Source organism: Platichthys flesus, chromosome 13 (genome assembly GCF_949316205.1).
Source record: "Platichthys flesus chromosome 13, fPlaFle2.1, whole genome shotgun sequence".
In the NCBI taxonomy this organism is placed as follows: domain Eukaryota; kingdom Metazoa; phylum Chordata; class Actinopteri; order Pleuronectiformes; family Pleuronectidae; genus Platichthys; species Platichthys flesus.
The window spans coordinates 10483340-10507760 of NC_084957.1; the positions used below are offsets into that span (position 1 = coordinate 10483340).

At 41.6% G+C, this 24421-nt stretch overlaps 1 protein-coding gene across 3 annotated transcripts in view; it reads left to right on the plus strand.

Annotated features, from left to right (window-relative positions):
• erbb4b (erb-b2 receptor tyrosine kinase 4b) overlaps positions 1-21248 on the plus strand; it is a 276106-nt gene extending 254858 nt beyond the window's left edge. For all 3 annotated transcript variants that reach the window (XM_062402618.1, XM_062402620.1, XM_062402621.1), the window contains exons 21-28: positions 2081-2236; positions 4536-4611; positions 6276-6422; positions 8592-8689; positions 9002-9172; positions 12754-13003; positions 13964-14092; positions 14304-21248. In XM_062402618.1, the coding sequence (XP_062258602.1) occupies positions 2081-2236; positions 4536-4611; positions 6276-6422; positions 8592-8689; positions 9002-9172; positions 12754-13003; positions 13964-14092; positions 14304-14971 (1695 nt within the window). In that variant the 3' untranslated portion in view covers positions 14972-21248. The remainder of the gene's footprint in view (positions 1-2080; positions 2237-4535; positions 4612-6275; positions 6423-8591; positions 8690-9001; positions 9173-12753; positions 13004-13963; positions 14093-14303) is intronic.
• The last annotated feature ends 3173 nt before the right edge of the window (positions 21249-24421 follow it).

Sequence of the window (24421 nt, forward strand, 5' to 3'; positions counted from 1 at the left end):
TAACGGGGATAGCGGGCTAGCTGGAAACAAGACCGGGGAACCGCTGCGTTAAGACACGATAAAATATGCATTTTGTCGCGTCATCAACATCCTTTTTCTGTTAGCTGCCATCGTTCACTGTGTGTGAGGAGCCGGGAGGACGTAAATAAACCAGCGTGGACTTTTTTTATATACCTCATGAGGTAGGCTTGTCTAAGCTCGACTTCAGTTGCGCCATCTACTGTTCTGGCGGTGAATTGTTTTCACAACAAAAAGGCTCGTAGAACTATAAATGAAAAAGGGTCCGTCCGCTCCGTCCGTCCGTCAGTCCGCAACGGACTCGGAGAAGCATACTGAGGCCTTTACGGAGGGCTGTTCTAGGTGGGTGAAAACCAAAACATCCTGACCATCTCCTCACCTCATTCCCTCCAGTGCCGTTATTGACGATAAAGCCTTTGTTTTACTAAAATATATGGATTCATTTGGGAATGGAGGAGGAAGATATTTGATCAGGGTTTGAACTATCACTTTCTTTTCATTTCTTGTTGAAAATTCCATACCAGCTTGAAGTGGCTAATCTTTTCTTGGATCTTCTGTGAGCCCCCTCTTTCCAATTGCCCAAACACATCTACACACACACACACCCACAAAAATACACATGCAGTCAAATCTACGTGTGAGTTTGTGTGTTAACGTGCAGGTGTGTGCTGGAACCACATGTTCACTCCGGGGTAGGGAGTCAAATGAGACGGAGTGATTATAGTTTTACCAAAGTAATCTCGCCTCTTAGAATGTCGCCACTCAACCCCACGAACCCCCCCCACACACACACACACACACACACAAACACACTCCTCCTCTGCTCTCCCCCCTCTTTTCACTGCGGCCGATCCCAGCTAAATCCAATTTGTTATGATTTCAAACAAGGCTTCGTTTTTTTTTCCCTGTCCTCTTGACACCTCAAACAAAGTGCTCTCTGATATTTTTTGGACCAATTACATTTTTTGCCCACCTCCTCTGTCTTTCTCCGCAGGTCCATTCCTGCAGTGATTCGCGGTGGTCAAGTCTTGGCGTGTAGCACAAGATGCAGAATGAAAATCTTTTACAAATACATGCAACCATACAGCGATTGTTATTGTCATATTGTGTCACACTGGACCTTTCCATCTTACCCTGTGGTGAAGCAAACTCTGACACCACTTTATTAGTTGTATATGTAAACGCATATAAGCAAGGGGCTGTGTTTATGAGTGAGAGGGGTTGATATATTTGAATATTGAAAACAAATTGTTTGAAAAGGGACAGTTTTAATTTATTTTCAGTAAAAAAGCAGTCATTCCCCTGCCTCCAACTAATCCAAAACTCAACTGCCAAGATTGCATTGAAGTTATTTTTCCGATCTCACCTCCCACTTGCCGACATCCTCAGATGCATTACTACCTCCACCGAGGAGGTTATGTTTTCACCTCTGTCGGTTTTCCGGCTTTGAGGGGGAAACCATTGCGAACCTACCCCGGAAATGAATATTATGGATTGATGGTGAATGTGATGCGGATGCTACAGAGAAATGTCTTTTCCCTTATTTATTTTTTCCAACGCAGATAATCATCATTGATTAAAGCAGGGACAGGAAGAAAGAGGCTTCTTAATGGTTCCGTAAATGTATTGTATGAAATGTGTTCCTCCAACACGCCGCTCTTCTGCGAGTCCTGTTTTTAATTGAAAACCTGCCTCTGGGTTGATGCAGCTGTTACTGCATCACCAAGCATTTAGCAATAACGAGGGCTTTTTCCACAGTCTACTTGTTGATTGATGGGAATTATAACCATGAAAATAACAATGTGCTGGTGGTAATGATGATGACACGAGTAATTATAAAAAATTCTAATGGGGTCTTGGAGGTGGTGGTGATCATGGTGATGATGGTGATGATGATGATGATGAAGACAGATGGCGATGTTGAACAGTAGTCAGACTTGCATGTGTGTGGAGCATGTGCAGGTTGCTGCACACTGCTACTCGCTCAGGCCTGCAGATGTATGTATTGTATATCAAATGAATAGAGAATGACTGTGTGTGTGTGTTTGTGTGTGTGTTTCAGGGGATGATGTATCTGGAGGAGCGACGGCTGGTCCACAGGGATCTCGCAGCCCGCAATGTCCTGGTCAAATCTCCCAACCACATCAAGATCACGGACTTCGGCCTCACTCGGCTGCTGGATGTTAATGAGAAGGAATACAACGCTGATGGAGGAAAGGTAACCAAGTTATTTACACTGTCATTTACACAAGAATAACACAAATAACAACAAACAACATGCATATGTACATCTGAGTTTTTTTTAGCTTAATTTAACTGTGACACAATTATATGATTGAATAAGTATCACTGTTTTGAGTGAGGCAGTTTCGTATTTTCATTAATGCATTGATTAAATTAGTTTAAAGTTCATGGTTTTCTATACATCCCTTATAATTATAATGTCATAAGAAGCTTTTAACATTTCTTAGCTGGACCATTTGACTCCTGTGTTTCTTTTCAGTATTAGGGCCACATTGAAGAAGAAAAATGAAATTTAATATATGTATAATTGAGAAGGTCATAATAATACAAGAATAAAATTGTAATTTAATGAGAAAAAAAATCGTGATTGAAAAAAGTCCTGACATTTTAAGAAAAAGGGGAAGAAAATGTTTTGGAAGTAAGAAGCAAAGAGAAACCATGGTCACCAGAGGTCCTCTCCTCCTGGATCCAGAATCTTGAACCATCTCATTGTTTCCACAGAAACTGAGAAGCGTCTTTGAACAGCACGCGGCTCTAACCCACTGTGTCCTCACAGTCGACCACTCGTCTCTGTAGATCCTTCAGAATAAACTGAGGAAATCTTTTCACAATCCTGATACTTGTGATAATGTGCTGCTGATGAACCAAAAGATCATTCTTTTTTAACCTAAAGTATATCTTAACAAGACGCTCCACATATCTCATTTTAACACAAGCAACCACTCAATGATCTTCTGTTATTCCCCACAGTAGCAACATGTAGCCTTCTTGTGATATTATGAATTTGAACAATGAGTCGTATTACGAGTCTATTTTCAAATTGACATTATTTGTGGTCTGACTTGACACTAAGATTCCTTCGTGGAATCAGACATTCAAAAGTACTATTGGGAAATATTTTAGTTTTAGAAATTAATATTAGATATTATTGCAGCTAGAGGCCATTGTAATGTTTGCAGAGTGGCAGTTCCTCTGGTATTTTCCTGAATGCTCATTTGAAGCTGCAGCGAGTGACCTTGTTATCTGCTGTAGATGATTTTTGGTGTTTGGCTGCTCGCTGTGATCAGAATCAGAATCAGAATAAGAAAGTATTTATTGCCAAGTAGGTTTACACCTACAAGGAATTTGCTCTGGTTATTGGTGCATACAATGAACATAGAAACATAAAAACACAATAAATACAACACACATAAGAAAAGCAATAAAAAGAAACAATATATATTTACTCACTATTTACTTCTTATTTACTCATTTTTTTCTAATATTTATACAAAGTAACATTCATTTAGACATAAGTATATCTAAATAAAATAGATAAAAGATATAAAAAGTGAAGTAAAAAGTGAAATGCAAAATGCAAAACAGTGAACAGTATCAGATTGCAATATGCAATGTAATGCAGTATAATATAATATAATATAATGTGTTCATTTAACACATCCTTGAGGTGTGGGGGCGGAATAAAAGGCAGAGTCAGGTGGGGGTCCCGGGCCCTGTTGATAAGGCCAACTGCAGCCGGGAAGAAGCTGGTCTTGTGGCGGGCGGTTTAGGTTCTTCCCTATTTGAGGGAAGAACCTCAAATAGTTTGTGACCCGGGTGGGTCAATATTACTGAATAACAGTTTCACGCCACACCATTGACAAATTCCCCGCTAACAAACAATAGACTTTAGCATTGATTCGGGTTTTACGTCCTGAGAGAGGAACTTAACTTTGCACAAATTGCAGTTTTAGCGGAGTTACTGAGAAACTCTTCTGCTCTATTGGACCAGATCTCAAAACCTTGTAAACCTTGTAAACAAATGCTCCCTTGGGGTTCTCCTTACACCGACGTAAAGTCTCTTTTAATTTATCCCTCTTCTACTGCTGTTTGTTGTTTTAAAGCCTCCCTCTCCGAGGAAAACAATTAAAGTTGATTGAAAGACGGACACACGCTAACCTCCGACATCCGCCTCCCTTCACCTCCATCACTGTAATCAATAGAGCAGGCGTTCAAATCTAATCACTGTGTTAAGCCGCATCCCAGACCCCCCTGCTGTTTGACTTATTCAAATACACCCACCCTGTTTCATTTCTGCTGCTTAACATGATTTATAAAGGAACTTCTGCCAAAACAGTTCAAGGGATATCAACAAAATTATCCAATGTAACTCTCATGTGTCCTGATCTGTTTTTATGAACAAACTGAAGAGAGACAATTGTCAAATGCTTTTAAGGGTGAATGTAGCCTTTGTATTATATATAGTAATGTTTTTGTGTGATTCTCTCTGCTAGATGCCCATCAAGTGGATGGCCTTGGAGTGTATCCATTACAGGAAGTTCACTCATCAGAGTGACGTCTGGAGTTACGGTGAGCTTTCAAACTTCCTTGTGTGAACTCGAGTGAAGTGGACAAATCCATTAGGACCATGATGGTTTCAGATAAGAGCCAGGAAATATTCTTTGACTGATTTGTCCATTTAAACTCCACTTCAAACACCCCAACAACTGAAGAGAAACTGAACTAGATCCTAAGTGGTCGGGAGAAATAAAAAAATGAATCTAATACACCGTCCATGGCTTTATTAACGATTCAGTCGTCAGACCTTCATCGATCAAAATCTATATAGAAAGAATTGTGGAAAGTTGAATGGTCAACATGTTCTGCTTAATGAAAATAAATAATTCATCACTGGTTCAGTAATTTGCACTGATTTGGTGGGGTCATGTTTGATTTGAACATTGTCACTAGAATGACCTTTACCACACAGGGCGAAAACTAGATTGTTTGCTTGCGGCAACATCAGAGCTGGTTCAAACTGCAGCAGTGTAAACAAATGCAAACTGGGAGATTTACACCTTGACTTTATGTCAGATTGTGCCCAATGAGAGTGGAGTGATGATTCCCTTACTTCCTCAACTGCTTGAACATGTTGCAATAACAATCACCTGTAAAATGCAAACAGGGTGATTTACTCCTTTAACTCCCGTAATGTAAGAATGAGTCTGTGCAGCCATTGGCATTTCAGCAAGATTTAAATCTAAAGGACTCTTCTCCGTTATCCCTCCGACTTGTGTAATTCTCATCGCCATATTTCAAGGAACAGTTTCCTGTTTAAGTCTGCCAATGTCTCTTAAAGAAGAAAAAAGAGATGGGGTCGTATCAAAGAGAATCACGCGTGTTTGATTAAAAGTATCAGTGTGGTTTAGTGCGTGTGCATGTCCCCAGTGGTCCTCCATGACCGCGGGCTATTATACTTCCATCTTATTGTGTGCATTTACTCTGCTCGCCACTCATTAGCTCATTAACACTAACACGATTAGGGCTGAGGAAAGTTCAGACCGGCTGATGACTTTCAAGACTGTGATTAGTTCCTCTCTCCCTCCTCCACTCGTCTCCTGTCCTCTTCCGAGTCGTCTTGTTTCTTTACGCTTTGTCTCATCGCTTCCACTTCAGTTCTGTCTCTGCATTACCCCCCCCCCCCCCCCCATCTCTCCTCTGGTCTCACATTATTTGCGTTTATTCTTTTTATTCTCCTCAATTTTATTCTTTCTGCCCTATCTCCAGTTTTCACCTGTAAAATACTCCCATTCTTCATCTTTCTTTTTCTATCTCTCGAACTCCACTTGTCTGTGCTCTCTTAACACTGATTTCTCTCACCTTGATTGTCCTTATCTTATCTACTTCTTCCTTTCCCTGCACTCTAGTTAACTGATCCATCTTTTTCCTTCTGTTCATCCATCACCGCTTATCCTGCAGCCCATCCCTACTGGCATTAGACGAGAGACAGGGTACACCCTGGACAGGTCCCCACTCAAAGACAGGGTCAACACAAACGGAGATTAAACAACCATTCACAGTCACATTCATACTTATGGTCAATGTAGAGTCTCCAATCATCAATCAACCTAGTCCCCAATCTTCATGTTTTGGGACTGGGGGGAACAAGCCCACACAGACCCACCTTATTTTCTTGTCATCTCCTCTGTTTTTAATTTCTATCTCTCCCCATGTCCTTTTATCTTTCTTCTTAGGGGTAACCATGTGGGAGCTGATGACCTTTGGAGGAAAGCCATATGATGGGATTTCCCCCCGAGACATTCCAGACCTGCTGGAGAAGGGAGAACGTCTTCCACAGCCGCCCATCTGCACCATCGACGTCTACATGGTCATGGTCAAATGTAGGTATAGAGCATCTGAGTTGGCAAAAGTCACAGGGATACTTAAAATGTAACACAGCTGATAACCTCAGGAGCACAACAAGTCAGTTTCTGTGCAACTCAACAAATAAGTGATAGAAAATTAGCGTAGTTTCTACAGTGCTGGGCATGATTTCCACAACACATGTTTTTGTGTCGACAGTAGAAAAGCCAGTGGATTTTGTTGGTGAGGAAATGGCCAGTTATTTTTTTGAGTCAAAGCAGAAAAAAATTCTAATGCTTTCATTGTGATTTTCAAAATGCCACAGCTGTTTTATAAAGGTGGAGTCAAAGATGAATATTTGAAAGCAGAATTTAAAATTGTGAGAAATCCTTCACAGAGGTTTACGAGGACGTCTGTTAGAAGCTAATGAGCAGCTCACTTTTTGGCTGACTGTGACACCCACCACCAACATGACGGCCTTATAGGTCTGTCCCTGGTGTCGTGCTGTCTGGCACCGGGGTCACAGGTGCTGTTGCAACCTCTGGTCGCTGCTGCCAGGACAAAGGCTTTTGGTGCCAACGCGGCCCGGACCTTGTCCTCTACTCTCCGAGCTCCAGCCTCTGGCCCTCACTGTCACCTTGGGCCCTTACTGGCACCCTGAACTTGCGCCAACCTGGCAAACATGCACACACACACACAGCCCCCCCCCCCCCCCTCCCCCAAACACACACACGCACACACACACACAGACGCGTGAGGTCATTGTTACCTGCCTTTCTTTTTGCAGCTAAACATATGGTACGGAGCTCACCCATCCAAATCCACAGCCTGAACATGGTGTGAAAAAGGACTTCTTCATACTTTATTTATTTATGTATTGGCAAGAAGTGAAGCAACAAGATAAAAGCTCATTTTTACATATGAAATCCCCCCCCCCTCGTTGACGTCTATGTTCGTACTCCCGTGTAGAGCCACGTCTCTCTCTTTGGATCTCTGTGTCTTATTTCCCCGGATACCTAGTCAGGCTCTGCTCGGGGGCCAGATCACATGATTGCTTTGGCGCCGCAAAGGATGTGTTCACAGAGAAATTGGCAGAGGAGCTCATTACTCCATATGGCCTTCCCAGTGATGAAACAGTGTTTATCTTTAGACTGGAAAAAGTGATTACAATAAAGAGAATGTCATTAAAAAAATCTGTAATTGTTCATTATGGAACAAATGGGGATGTTTTATGTGATGGAAAATGGTTTAAATGGATCTTCGGAGACCTTTAGAGGTGGGAAGCTTATTAGCATCTGTCAGAATGGGAATTTGTTTGAACAAAAACGTACTCATTGTTTATTGATGCAATCTTAGCTATAGGGATTTATACATTTGGGTTGCACCTTCATTTTGTATTCACATGCCTGCCACATTCAAAGTGGACGTGCTGTGGAACTCGCCTCCTGCACAGTTGTCACATGCTTCTCATTCAGGATCTTTCTTATGACTGACATTGTGGGTGATTATTCACACATGTGCACGTGCATAAAATGACAGATGTACGTTACTTCGGGCTTAAATGATTTATGTAAAAGATTAAATTGCAATGAATGTTTTTTTTATGGAAATTTGAACAAAAAAAAATGAGCACGGCACACATATGTGACACAATGTGCAAAGCCTGACGTGTGAGGAATAACAATAAGGAAACGCAGATCCTGCTCCTTTCAACCCATCTTCAAGTGCTGCAAAAGACAAAGCAGTATCAATAGGTTATAAATCCCTCCTCCATGTTGTTGGGTGGGACCACAATAAAAAGTCAAAGTAGATTTGAAAATCTAAATTTCTTTTAATTTTGTAGTTCACACTCTAGTTTGGTTTTAATTTGTAATTTGGAAAGTCACGTTTACAGCTGAGACTGACTAATGATTGGCTGAGCACATGTATTTTCTGTATCACGGAAGGAAATGGAGATGCGGCAGCCATCTTTATCTACTATGTGTCAAGAAATCCATCTTGATGGGTGTTGATGGGGCTTTTGTTTACTGCTGAGAATTACAAACTGAGGATGGAAAACAGCTTTACCACATGAATTGATATTTAACTAATTAAAATGGACAAACAACAAGTCAAGGTCTACTGGCTAAAGGGTTTAAATTTCATTATCTATCTACCCGGAGCCTCGTATTGATCAAAACACTGACATTCACACACACATTTTTCAGGCTGGATGATTGATGCAGACAGTCGACCCAAGTTCAAGGAGCTGGCGGCAGAGTTCACTCGAATGGCGCGTGATCCCCAGAGATACCTTGTCATCCAGGTTGGTAAATCTTCATTAGGTCCCAACAAGATCTGAATTAAATGTCTTAAAGAGCTCGGACAATTGACAGAACCCGTTGCTGCTGTTCAATATTCTGTTGTGAATTTATCATTTTTTTTCTATGGGAAAATTGTGAGAAAAATATTAATCTATTTATCTTATCAATACGTTATTCATATTAAATACTATAAATCACCCCAGTGAAATTTGTACAGCGATTCTTGCATGCAATTCGTATCATTTTATATCTTTTGTCCCACATAGATTTGATGTTACTTTCCAAAGATTTTCAACACACTCCTTTTTTCCCAGGGCGACGACCGCATGAAGCTGCCCAGCCCCAACGACAGCAAGTTCTTCCAGAGCCTCCTAGACGAGGAGGAGCTGGAGGACCTGATGGACGCTGACGAGTACCTGGTGCCCCACTCCTTCAACATTCCTCCCCTGGCGTACACTCCGCGCCCGCGCATGGACTCCGTCAAGGTATTGTGTGTTAAAATACAGTGTCTGGTTTAACAGTTACTCTAGAGGTCATTGTCGAGTGGTTGCTGGCATTCACTGGGCTCAAACCAAAGTTCTCCTGGTCTCAGTTTGTCTCTGAGCTCAGTTTGTCTCTGAAAGTCCCCAATCTTCGACATTGTCTTATATTTGACTCAGACATTTCTGAATTTAACCCCACAGTTACACTCAAATCCCCTTCTCAGTCAGTGTAGTGTTTGCTCCTTGATTCAAATTCAAGTTTTTCTACTCAGGTTATATTTTAAACTGTTTTGTTGATAAATTAGTGTAAACAGCCCCTTTTCGAATATAACATCATTCAGCAGATCAAGTCTGAGGTGGAGACCTGAACATAAAAAATGTTTTTTAACTAGACATGTCCAGTTTTAACATCAGGTAACATCAGTCTAAAAGTCCTTTATTTTGATTTGAATTGTAGTCAACCATTCAGGGTGTTGAATCTCCACTATGACTCCTCTTCTAAAACCCCCAAAAATATTTGTACAAATATTTGTCTTTTTTCCAGGCGAGTCAATGCACAAACTGTTTTTTCTGCTCTGCATGAAGGTATTATGAAATATGAAGCCCTCACATTATTTGATATTCAGTTCTCTATTTATTTATATATTTGTTTCTTCCTTTGATGGTTAAATTAGAATTCAGATGCTTATCTTCTTCCTTGACATGTGCTATGTTACCATTACACGTGCTGTATCTCCACTTATCACCATTTCTTCCTGAGTGCAGCGGCAGGGTCATTAGTGTTGAACCGTGAAGGATAAGGACACAGTATAATGTCAAAGTAGTCAGTGAGATCATTTGTACGGTATCTTAAGAGATGTGAGAGAGAGTATGCTCTGTGCGGAGGCGTTAGCAGGACTGTCCTGTGCACGCACAAGAGACCGAGACGTTTAAGGCTGAACCCGCGCGGCCTTCTCCGTTTCACTCTCATCTTCCTCCATCTCTCTTTTTATCTGTCGACTTTTCTTTTTTTCTCCTCTGCCTTTTCACCATTGTGAAACTGCAGTAATTGCCTTCTTCAAAACTGGGATTTACAGCCAGATTCCCTCTGTTCCTCGACTGTTCAAATGTTCATCGTCTTTCTTTGGACTTGAATCTATCACAAAAACCAGTCACACAGCCAGGCAACTCAGCCATTTTGTATTCCAGTATCCCCCTGTGTTGGTGTCAGAATAAAATACGCCCGCTGAATGCCAATGAGAGAAATGACTTCTGTTCCAGTTCCGTTTCAGACGGTTGAAGGATTATTTATTTGGATCATAATTCTTATGTTGTTGTACTGGCTTTCAAATAACGATGATACCGAATTAATAGGATCAATTTAATACAGTTACATTGATTCAAATTAATGTGGATGCTCATAATGAAGGCAATCATTGCAGCATACAAAATATTATGTTTACACATGAATAACATTTTTGTTGGACAACACAGCGGAAACATTGAATCCACATCACAACATAAGGAACTGCCATCATTGATACATATAGATTCAAGAGTCAAGATTTTGTATTGTCAAATTCACAACAATAACATTAAGCAGTCGCTGGCAATGAAATGCTTGAGTCACAAGCTCTCTTCTAGCAATGCTCAAGTAATTACAACCCAACAAATTAAAAAGAAATCATATAAGATAGAATAAAATAGAATATCAACATTTTAAAATAGAAAATAAAAAAAATAAAAATATATATATGTATATATATATATATATATACAAATATATATTTAGAGATGAAGAGAGAAATAAAATAAAACAACAATAGTGCAATTTGTGCAGTAGTGCAAATATGCCAAGTTGCTGGTTTGGTGGAGTTATTGCAGGTCAGTGCAGCGACCGTTGTAAACATGGCTGTCTGGAAGCAGCTCTTTGTTTGGCCTGTGGTGATGCTGCTTGCATTTTTCTTTCTGAAACTGAACATGTGACCTGTAGTGATTGAGCCCCTGAAGCTGCTGCACACAGAGCTGTTCACCTGTTGGTTCAGAGTTCTGGGCGGCTCGACTCAGTTCGCAGAACCCAGAACTTGAGAATCATTTGTCACTCCCATTGTCATGAATATGCTGTTGTCATGATTAACGTAAAATGGAGTCCCAACGTATGAAACCAGTTTTTGTATTTTCTTTTTAAGGTTGAACATATTGCGTGTCCAAAACGCACAAAGATGAAGGGTTTTTGTGATGTGCGTTCCACAGACAGACAGACATATTCTCATAAGATGGAGTGCTGCTATTTATTTCTTTACAATGAGAGTCTTGGAGTTGTTTGACCATGAAAACCAGTGAGTTCAATGGTGACCACGCTCCTCGGGAACATTTGAATGGAGCACTTTACTAGAGTGTTCGAAATATTCAAGTGCGATGCTCCGTCTCCCATTGGTCTTCATGGCCAAGATTATGAGAAATTGATAATGACCCTGGTTGTTCACTTGAATACCTTCAAGGAGGAGGAGGAAGGAGGAGCTGCACAGACGAGGATGGAGACAGGGTGATTTAGTAGATGTAGTTAAGGGGGAATGAGAAAAGACAGCATGAGCTCTCGAGCTTTGTCTCCGGGCTTAAGCAAATATTCAACTGATACTGATGAATCAAGAGGGATACAAGCAGAGTTCGGACAGGGCATATAGTCAAACATTGGTTTAGAGCTGATATTGCAGCTTCTTTGTGCTGATTTGAATTGAAATACTGTCACGATAAACACAAGAAACTAAAATGAGTCCATCAGAAGAATGCAGCCATAGTGACAGATCCATCTCAAGTTCAAATCTTGAATCCAAAAGGCTATTTGGCTCTAATTCTTGGTCGAGGCCTTGGTACCAAGGTCATATTGAGTTTGTTGTTGGGAAAGTGGGATTTGACCTTTCACCTTGATTTACACATCAGAAATACAAGAACTTTGTTTGCTTGTCTGTGTGTAATACAACAAGAATGTTTTGGTCATATTAGGGAAGATTACAAGCTTATCAGAACCCGTGTTAGGGTAATAAACTGATGGCCATGAAACAGAAAAACGAACATCTTGCTGGAAAATAGAGACAGAATAAAAATGAAATCAGAATCAAGCTCCCAGTGAGGTTCTGAAAAGCACTTTTTTGTGTTTCCTGCGTGTGTAGACAGGGATGTACACAGCAGGGCAGGGCTGATACAGCTGCAGACTTTGCTTCATGGAGCCTTTTAATTAAAAACCCTTTAATTAAATTGTCCTTGGCAGTCATGCTGCCATACCATTGTTTGGCACTGCTGTTTCTCTCCACTGCCTGTCACATAAAAATACTACAGATAATACAATGAACCTGAAATTCCTCATTTTACAATGCACATATTTTTGCATGGAGCTTTTATTGATTTTTTAGGATATTTGTATTTCATTGACTTTTTTTGTTGCATGTTTGTTTCTTTTCTGCCCAACATGAGCAGAACAAACTTTGCCATTACTCTTCCTAGTTGTATTTGTCCCATTGGGGTTTGCTTTGCCCCGACAATTCAGACTCACACTCTGTACATCTCTGTGCTAACTAAACCCACTCCCTCTTCATCCATCTATCCAGAACCAGTTTAGCTACCAGGACCCCAGTTTCAGCATGGAGGACATGATGGCCACCCTCCCAAGAGTGGTCTCTGTTCCGCCCGTGTCAGGGAGCTGCCTCCCTCCACAGGACTTGGCCTCGGGGGGACAAATTGGTGGCGGATTTGTCCGACTCAACCAGGACGACCCTCGCTGCAATGGCACCCTGAGGAAGCAGGCGTCCCCGAGGTCGCACACCCTCGGGCCGAGCTCGGGTCTCACTGCAGGACATGGTAAAGCAGAGTGTTTTCTTTAAATTATGGATTTTGGAAATAAGGCAATCTCATTCAACCCGTTATTGTAGAAACTGGCATTCTTTTCAAGAAAGCCAATAATCTGATTAGGACATTGACACAATTTAAAAATGTAAAATTTCTCGTTGCATATGATATGAAAACATCACACGGAGGTGCAGGAGTTTCTGCTGAAGGTACCACTCTGCAGATGTGATGGCCCCAAGGGTGATTTCACTAGAACCTTTATTAAAACCAACAATTAATGGGCATGAATAACAACCAACCTCAAACCAAGCATTGAATGAAGATGAGTTATTAGCGTTATATTTTAAGAAATGTTGTTATTCCTTATTATGGTCTGCCAAGTGTGCAAGTTGAATGATGTCTGCACCTAGACATCTTCTGACTGTGGCAAGGGGCCTTTGTTATGGTGACATGTGTTGGTCGTTCTTTTTTTGTACTGAGCAAGAGAAATTAGCCCTAAACCAGGCTTTATGAAAACATGTGTACCATGCTTTAGTTGGAGAGTGGTGGTTCAAAGGAGGAAGGTAAATGAAAGAATATGTGTGTGCCATATCAATGATGGCTCTTCTCAGGCACTGATATTAATCTGTCTATTGTCCTCGGAGGAAAAATGAAAATAAAATGCATCCCACATCATTAAAATCCCTCATATCCTCTAAAAAATACAGAGTGATTTAACCATGCAGCTATTAGCCGTAGCCCTACCTGGGAGTGTAGTCACCAGATGAAATAGACAAAGCTCATGAAAATAAATTGTATTGAGGATGCAAGGTGCTTGTTTATTGGTGAAGAATGACTTGCATTGAAAGAATGCCACGGATTTAGAAGATGCCACAAATCTGTATCCAGGATCATTTTCATCCTCAGAGAAAGAGAGTTTATAATGGACCATTATTCATTTCTTGTTTCCTTCCCTTCTTTTCTCCTCACAAGTTGGAGGCGAGGACAGCAGCGGTCAGCGTTACAGTGCCGATCCAACTGGTCTCTCAGCAGAACGAGGGACAAAAGGAGAAAAGGACCAGGATGGATACATGACTGCCATGAGAGACAAGAGCAACTCAGGTTTGTTTGACAGCACTGAGTACTACCAGATGTTTGGCTGGAGGAGAATAGCTCTTGCTTCTTTTACATTTTGCACTTCCTGAAATGTAAACCCAAGGATCATTTGAATGCGGACGTTATATCGTGTTATTGTCGTGTTGCGGTATTTAGTGGCTTCAAATGAGATGAAATGATCTTAGTTGATCTTTCTATCCCCTGTTTTTGTTTCTAGACTATCTCAATCCTATCGAGGAAAACCCCTTCGTCACACGCCGGAGGAACGGAGACGCCCATGCAGTGGTCGATGGAGCAGGCTGCCACACCCTGCACATGGCTGGAGCTGCCGCTGGCCCCAAGAGCCAGTCCGCCCACAGCGATGAGTACATCAATGAGCCGCTGTACCTGAATACCCTCCTCAACCCCGGGGACAAGAACGGATTGGCCGGCGCAGTCTCCGTCTCTGGGCCCGGCTTCTCCGCCGCCCAGTCAGTATCGCAGACGGTCAACCCGTCGATATCGAGCCACACCGTCTCCTCCGCTGGATATGGGGTCCCTCCCGGCCACATCCCCCACCCGTCATATCCATCACACACCCTGCATCCGGGGCATTCAGGACACGCCCTGCACTCAGGCATCACCAGCGGCACCATCATGCTTGATAAGAAAGGCAAGAAGGCCACCTTTGACAATCCCGAATACTGGCAGCACAGTCTCCCCCCGAAATCCACCATGCACAACCCCGAGTACCTGCAGGACTGCAGCACGCGCTTTTTCTACCGGCAGAACGGACGCATTCGCCCCGCTGTGGCTGAGAACCAGGAATACTTGTCCGAGGCTGCTATGAAAGCTGGCAACGTGCTGCCGCCCCCTCCGTACAGACAGAGGAACACTGTAGTGTAGTGACCCCGCGCTGTCGTACAATGGAGGCATGAACAGAGGCTTAAGAAACGAGATAAATGGACTGTGAACGGTCCTTTGCTTTCCTCAAAGTACTTGTCAACCTGGGCTTTCCTTGCACCCTCCCCCGAACACTTCTCTGTGTTATATCTGATTGCAAGTCTTTTATTCTCACTCTATGGTTCGGCCTATTCTTGACAGGACCACAATAACAGTCATCGACGGCCCCACTTGACACTCAGACTATTTTTTTTAACCTCATCCTTTTCCCCTAGAGCAAGCAGACAGCTCTCCCCGAGGTGGGTTCTGTTCTGGCATTTTAATAAACGTGAGGCACAGAAACAACACAATCAAAGGTTAAAATTAGATTCATGATAGAAGGAGAAAGGAGAAACAAACAGGACAGCCCAAAGAGGATTATCGCCATGAATTTACATGACTTATGATTACTTTTTGTTTACATGCCAACAAATTACCATTCCCCATTTCACCACGTTCTTTTACCTCATTCTCCACACAGCTAGATATACATATTGCAGTATGCACACATTGCTATTGCATGTGTGCAATCTGTCAAATGACACATGCACATGGAGTCATGTCGTGACCTACCAGCAAATCTTCAGTCACACTTCAGAGCCCAGATGTTGCCTCCATGCCTGCGCTCATGCTTCTTTGACTTTTTACATGTTTTGCATGTCACTGCAGCAGTAATGGATTTCAGACATTCATCACACACAGCTCATATCCAGCCTGCAACATGTTAACATGCCTGCAGCTTTGACACACCAGTAATAACCACACGTTAATTCATATTTACGTAAATACATACATAGCAACACACAGCCTGTTGAAATATTCAGGAGAGGAGCGGCTCAGTTGACCTCGAGCAGGGAGAGGCTGTCGGTAATGGCAGTCAGCGTTGCGGTGCAGAAACAGCTCAACGGGAAAAAGTAAATGTCGCCACATTCTTATGGAAAGCTGTGATATTCACCCGGTGCTTGGTGGAAAGCATTCAACAGATTACTGGCACGGCTGGGGCGGGATTGTAAAGGTTGATCGCTCAGAGGATGACCCACAGCTTCCTGAGATCCCTCCGGTTCTCCTTCACCGACAACGAGCCAGCAAACCGGACCAGCTCACAAATGCCTCCGTGGTAAGATCATTGTAAGCAGCATCCTGACTGGTATGACTTTATAGTTACTGCAGCACTTGGATTTATGCTTCAATGGAACTGGTAATGGAGGACTGGTTTCTAACTGGACAAGGAGCAGGATTGTGAAGAACGTTCCAAAAGCCCCAGAGAGAGAGATTCAGGAGGAGCAGAGGATGCTTGGTGTTTTGTGTGTCTTTTTTTCTCTTCTTTTTAGACATCAGGGATCTGTTTACTTTGTCACTTAGTCTTATGGTGGATGTGAATAATGAAGTGCATGAGAAACAGCACAGACACCCAGCCAGAGCACTGTGGAGATGGCAGAGAGACCAACCGAGCAGAGCTGTAAATACACCCATTACCAGTCAGACGCAGACCATAATCTGGGGAGCGAGCTGTGTCGGAAAAATATATTTAAGTAGACGAAATGATGAGGCTAAGAGTTCTTCTTTTATTTCCCCGCTCTGTGTTCATACTCTTGTACGTCACAGAAACAGAATGTTATCTTAGACCACACTACAGGGCCTTGCTCTGTCCCTGAAGGTTCAGGTAGTTCACGAGCGTCAGAACTGTGTTGCAAAGGCTTCCTACAAATTGTGTTCCTGGAACACTTTGAAAATTGAAAATCGAAAAATTGGATTGTGATCGCTGATTCAACTGATGGCTATAGTTTGCTGTACTCATACGAAACTGCCAGGAGACCCAGTAAGCGCTGATGGAAACATCGGCGCCTGATCGAGGTCTGATTTAGATCGGTTGATAGAACTTGATGCTCTGGCAAAGCCAAATGACTTTGTTGTAATCCATGCTCTTAATTTATTTCACAATGTGGCACTTATGATTTACAATGTTTTCATTGAGTTCTCACGTCACCCTCTTCGTTAGGTATTTTACCATGAAAGGGCATTTCCATACCCTCTAATGAAAATCATATTACTAATGACTGGGCCACATGATGATAGAACACTGTAACGGGGTAGAAAGTGAAGTTTTCAATACCGTTAACGACAAGTTAGAAATCCATTGAACAATAGTGGTTTACTGGACTATTATGGACAATTTGCATCAAATATTGATTTCCAGGCGAGTGAAAGGGAAGTCCAGTGATTTAGAATACATTTTCAACAAGTCCCTTATTTGTGTAGCACCACAAACACTGGATCCTACATTTCTATTTGTGTCAAGCTAACAACCTGGTGCCGCTGCAGTGGAATCCACCAGGTAGAGGAGAGACTCGGACAGACGGCACCGACGACTCACTATTCACAACACAGATGTTACCCTGGCACAGTGCTTTCCATCCCTCTCAGGTTTTATGGGAAATAATAATCATCCAGCTGAGCTCCAGCTGAGGCACAAGTTGCAACATCATAAAGGGATGTCTGACCAATTCAAATCAAAGGATAAAGGGGGGGGGGGCTAGTTAGTGCCATAATACCACAGTAGATGGGCTGATGAAATTTGCAATTATAGAAATTATATTGAATTTTACAGGTGGGTGGGGTGCAGGGTTTAAACAGGCAGTCATCACATCAGTTTCAAGTATCACTCAAACATTGACATTGCTCTGTTACTGACCTCATTTAGCTGTGCTGGATCACACTTTGAAACATTTTGACTTGATTTAAGTTCTTACCTGATTAAGCTTGCTCTTATAAATTATTGACGCAAATCTGCTTATTGAGTATGTCCTGTGTTTGGAGTTGGAATCCAGTTATGTACTTTTGCCATCACCCACGAGGCATTAGTTGTAACACATGTGCCCTTACTGTACTGGCTGTGTGTTTAAGTGCAATGACAGCAGTGGAGAGTCACCGAAAGGGCTGCGTAATGGATCTCTGTGGGAAAATAGAGCCAATCTTCTGGAGGGGAAAACCTGCTGGCACTGTCAAGCCGGCAGGCATCACAAGGGGGCTTTTAGCTTTCTGAATGCGAATTCATCCACTTTCACTTGTCCTGTGGGGAAATCATGTTCCCCAACATCTCAGCCACTGCAGCGGCTGAGAAACCCAGAACGACAGGCAATAGGCTGTAACACTGCGGCAAGTTTAAAACCGAGGTATTAGCATTCCAGAAATGTTACCCGGCCAATGCATCAATGTTACAAAAGCTAGCAGGGTAGAATGTGCAAGTCCACTGTAACTGGCATAGGAGACCAGAGCTGACTGCCGCTCTTTCTCTCTCTGTCGTCGGAGGTGACTGTGGAGTTGTGTGTAGCAAAAACACTGTTCTGCAGCTGAAACACTGAAAAATCCTGTAAAGCAGCTACGTTGGGAGCAAAGACCAGAACTTACCCGGAAGTTATGTTGGTCTAAAACATAAGTTATGATTTCACGTGAAAATATATAGAGTTACTGTGCAAAAGCCTCAGTACAGAAGATATTTAAATAGCACAATAACTATAAATACTGACTCACTCAGAAAATCGGCCTTATAGTAAATGTTCTATTTATTTTTTGGCGTCTGCTTTTCTTCTTATTTTAAGCAAATGCGATCATATATATTGTAAATGCTGTGTAAAGTTTTTTCTTATTACTTTCCACCCTGCTCTAAAGGGTCTCGATGTACATTTTCGGATATGCAGTTGTAAGGTGTCATCTTTCGTCTGTCACGTCTCGAAACAACCTTGAAGAAGTTGCTTGCTGCCCCTCAGAGGAACTCAAGTCCAGACTGAACCTTTCGTATCGTTGCCAAATGAGAAAAAGATTTACAAAGACCAAAACTGAAGCTCCTCATCAACACCTTGCGATACTTTATATTATGGGACAGATTTCACCTTTATTAATGTTACAGTACAATTCAGAAGTATCTACACCTTGCAATGAATTTTACATCGGTTAGTATATAGGATATGATTGTCAAAGGATAAAGTCAATTCATCAAGTCAATTTTACGAGTTGACGTCGACCGCCTGACCACTGACTCGCCATGGGAAACTGACGACTGTAAATGACAAACCTCTCGTGTTCCCCCAAAGTAAAGGCAGACTTCTCTTTTATTTTTTGTATTGGTCTATTTCTCTTCTTTTAATTATTTGCTTATTAATATCACAAGGACGTGTTTTCACAGCATAAACTCCATCCAGCTGTCGGACGAAAACATGTTGCATATCAGAAAACTTCTACCCTCCAAGACATAATTTTGTTAAATGCGTCATCAAACCAATCGCACATAAAGCAGCTGACAAACACATATTCTACCATTGTAATGGAGTCAAACTGTGTATGGCTGTCATGTTAAGATTTTACTGTTACTGATGTGTATATTCTACATAACGCCGTGAAAGGGAAATGTGACAGTGGTTGAGTAAGCACAGTTTACTATGTATGGAATTGATGGTAAAACTGTAAAATGGAAACACTAATTGTCTTTTAACCAAATGACAAAGACATTCAGATAATAGGCCGCTCAACAGTTTTACCATTGTTAAAATAAATGAAAATGAGTAAATAAAAAAGTGGATAGTATTTTTCTAGGTAGGTTTAAAAAAAAAAAAAAAGTGGCCCGTGTGTCTGTAAATAGAACAATGATGCTCCTTTGTCCAGCTGAAGCAATTATTTTGTTCCTTTGTTTCTTTCCCTCCTTGCCTCATTGTATTTTCAGTGTCTACTGTATTTTTTTTTACTTTTGGGGATATCTTTCCTGTATGTATATAAATATATATACAGTATATATATATATATATACATATATATTCTGTAAAATGTAATTTGAGGAGTGAACTTTAAAAACGCTTGCAGGGTCTCTTGTCTAACCCCCCCCCCCCCCCCCCTTTCACACCACCATTTTACATGTGATTGTGTGATTTTGTTGTCAGCACAACTTGGTGGATAGTGTGTTTTAAATCCCTGCTCTTGTTCACTTTTATAGGGAGTGAATTTCTTATTTTTCTCTCTTTTTCTTTCCACAGGGTGTATTATGCCCACACTACCCTCCATGCTTGTTTCAGTATTATCCACCTCTTGAGATTTTTTTAAGATTTTGTACACTCTTAAGAAGTTGATCGCAAAAATAATAAATATAAAATTTCTAATCAGTCTAAGAAAAAAAATGTAATACTGTAATCCACCAGTACCACTTTGTGAGGTTTGAGGACCTATGGTACATTTTGGGGGGGTTCGTTTTAATTTCGACTTCCACTGAGCACCGTCATTGTTTACTTTCAAATGATATTCAATTCTTCATCCATTTATGGCAATACTGATTGAATGGTGTAACGATATCATGTTGCAGTGCTGAGAGTGAATTATTGACGTTTGAGAAAAGCAATGGAGGACACTTTGTCTGGGCTGGACTGATCCTTTGAATCACAGAAATTGTACAGAAAGGAACTGCTCCAGCTCCATTTGGGTTTAAATGTTCACTCTTTTCTAGAAGTCACATTTCTACAGGAAGCTGATATTGTCAAAATGGGATTTTGGTCCATTTTTCACGACTTTAAGAAAATCATCAGGGTGAGTTAGTTTCATTCTGGCATTGTAGCAAACTGATGCACAATTTGACAATTGGATTACGCTCTCTGGTGTATTACATATTTCAATTGCGAGTCACACAAGCACAACTTGTTTTGTTTCATGCAGGAATTGAGTCGGATGAATAAAGGTTTTGTGAATATACTGCAGTTTCATTTTCAACCGTAAAACATTTTAAACGGTATTGACTTTGGATTAATTAAATGTTGTCATAACTTTTATACACTGCTTATCACCTACAGAATACTATAGCCCTGTTGTACACTCACCATTATAAAGTGTTGCATTGCAGTTGATGGTTTCAGTGGCACTTGTGTTGTTTTCAAATATCCAGGATTTACATTTACAGTGTAAAGAGGTAATTTTTAGCAAGCTCCTCAAAAGTCATTGAATCTGTTTGAAAGAACATTGACGTTTGGAGGAAGATACTTTCTTCTGTCAATGAAAAAAGTCATAATTGTTCCATGAGAATGATTGAGAAGTTTTATAGACCATACCTTGTCGCATATTACCAGTTTAAAATGTCCATTTTCACTGGTTAATTGAAACAGTTCCCAAACTAGAACAAGTAAATATATTCCCTCTCTTTTGTTACATGAATCTGTCAAAACTATATTTTTAATTCAATATGAATAAAGATCACTCAATATTTAAAGCTGTACTGTGATCATTTGTTCTTTTCACTGCTGTAAATGTTGTGTTATTGTGAAGGGGTGAAACGCAACTACACTGGGGTATCCACCCAATATGAGCCTAAATGGCACTCCAATGGCCGCACCCCAGAATCCCACTGGGACCTCAATGGGAATTAGAACCCCAGAACAGTTTTGTCATGTGACAGGCATCCAAAGCCCACAGGATCCAACTGACATATACACATGAATATAATCAACATTTATTTTCAACTCTTATTCTCAAATTATAACTGGAATAATTCTCAATAGAATGTATACCTCCACCAAGGTCCCAATCTTGCAATGTTAAAGAAAATTAATCTAAAGAAATCATGGATACGCCCCTTTGTCCCGATCTGGACCACAATGTGTTATCTTACACCGTCTGAAAAAAGTCTAAAACCATGAAACCACTGTTATATCCACTAGATCTGGATCTTTGGTCCACTAAATATTAGGGCTGTGAAATTATTACAATTTTTAATCAAATTAATCACAGGTTTCTATGGATTAATCATGATTAATCACATTACAGATTTTCTCACTATATTTTTGTGAAAACAAAATGTTATGACAAAAGATGGATATATACATTTAACATGTTTTCTTTTTATATTCATAAATAAACAAAACAATGTTTCTGCAACTCAGCAGTTCTTTAGCAGTTCTCTTTGCTATTCCATATGGAACATTAATATAATCTTCATCCTAAACAGAATTCGGGCTTCTTAGCCATTGTATGGTTGAATAAAACTTTTTTCTTTTCTTTTTAAATCAAACAGAAATTATTTGATTTAACTGATTGCCCCTGAGACATCAATGTCAAATAGTGAAAAGAAAATTCCCGGAGTTTTAAATACATTCAACCGAAATCAGCCCCAAATTTGTATTGGCTATTTCTTGGCCTACATTCCATCCTTCTGCCCTTTTTTTTGTGGAAACCTTTTTCAATCGTGTCTGCGTAATCCTGCTGACAGCTAACCTACGGAGAAGTGAAAACACAACCTCCTTGCCAGAGTTAAAAATGCGCACGTCATTTCTTGGCTCACATTTGTTGTCGTTTTGCAGGAATGTAGCAGAAGTGGGAAATTTGAGCTGCTCATATGTCACTTGATTGGCCTCAGTGTGGCCGTCTGTCATCACCCCCCTCTGGTGGGGATCCAGTGCTACCTCAATACAGCCCTCGTAGTTTGGAGGGTCCTTTACACCCCCTTGCATCAAATATCAGCCCGCTCTCAAGCAGTGCAGCCGCAGACATGGCAGTGTCGTGTAGCCTATAGTAACAGCATGACATCTTCATTCCTCCGAGATGAGGTCTGCACGGACTGAAGACATCTCTCACCGCTCAGCCACATTGTGCCTTCAGGTTAGAAAGAGAAAAGAAATCAGACAGCAGCTTCACTCATCTACCACAACCTTTGCTCCTCAGGCCATTTTTTTTTCACATTAAAAGCTGCCCTCTCTCTCTCTCTCTCTCTCTCTCTCTCTCTCTTTCTCAGGAAAATCCCAACGGAGTACCAATAATCAAGTGTCATTACTTGTGACACTTGCTCGTGCATGATAGATGCAACTCTCTTCCAGCTGATGACCTTTTATGGCATTATCATAGAAAATCCAATAACGAGATCGGCACTGGAGCCTTTGCCCCATGCAAAGTCAAATCCCTTGCCTTAAGATGGTAATAGAGTGTGATCGAAACACTCTGTCACTGCCTCCCTTCTCACTCTCACATGGCAGCCCCCCCCTTTGACGAAGTGAAGGGTTTTCTACCTGATTTGAGGGATGATCGGCGAAGACGAATGTAAATTATCCTAAATGTTTTTCGGTGAATCGATTGACTGACGCTTCGCGGAAAAAAAAGTGAAGGCTGTGCATCAATCTTTACCACAACACCACGGCAGAAGCCAAAACAAATTCACCGTCGACATGTTTCCATGTGGGCTGTTTGAGTGTGTGCTGATGTAAACCCTTCTCACGGCAGAGGTTTGAGAGACCTGCAGTTTTGTTTTGATGTATTTATGCTTTGTTCATCTTTGGATTCCAGTACACACCGTTCTCTCCTGTTTCCTGTCTTTCCAGGTTAGTGAACCAGTTGTCACAGCAACTAAGCTGTAAAACCTTCAACAAAGATGAGTGCATGCTGGGGATGTTTTCGCTACAGTAGCCTATATGGGTACATGTTGCGCAACAGTTTCAGCCAGCCAGGTCCAATCGCCGGATGCAGTCATTAAGGTTAGAATTTAACATTTCAGTAAAGTGCACCACCGATGCTCTAAAACTTGTTCCCGTTCCCACTGTCCTGGCATCGCTATCTCTGTTACTCAGCGAGCCAGCAGTGAGGGCGGCTGCCTCTAAATCCCAGCATGTTGTCAGCCTGTGATTGAATGGACTGTTCAAAGCCCGCTAAGCAGTGTTGCAATTCCCCTTGAGAGCTTTCATTATGGAACAACATATTGGATTCTCTTCACAGGCTGTCTGTCTCCAGAGGCTACAAACTCTCCAGGAGTTCACGCACACATGCATACGCACGCACACAAAGCCTCATCTACAACATGTAGACAACCCAGCAATAAATCCTGATTGATTCTCTGAGAATCTGGTTCCTAACAGTGCAGACATAAATGCACCCTGATAGTGTGCTCTGAAATGCTGCCAGCATTTCACATGGCTTCTGCAGTTAGTGGATTGTCCAAAGATCAGACAATCAAAGTACGACTGGAGCTGCTCTCACAAAATGGGGCCCGGTCACCCAGGATGCATTGCAGAGTAATTACCTCTCAGGGCGGATCCAGGGGTGGGGCCAGGAGGGTAATGGTAAAGTATTGTAGGGAGCTCGTGTGAGAATTAAGAGGCTTGTACAGAGAACTTTCTTCCAACAGTTTACCTGCTTCCCATACACGGCACGACAGCAAGCTGAATGATGTATTTAACATAAATGGGAACACTTCTCACATGAACAGTGACGTCTGTCTCCTGCTGATGCCTCAGTTGTGATCAAGGGGAGCCACCCTTCCTCTCTGCTGGTGGTCTGGACAGTTGCCACCTGCCCTCTCCTCTCCTGCCGCTGGCGGTTACGGAACTCGAGTGACTTAAGTGAGTCAGAATTGCCATGATGTCTTCCGGTTCGATGCTCGATGTCGAAGTCATCCTCCCG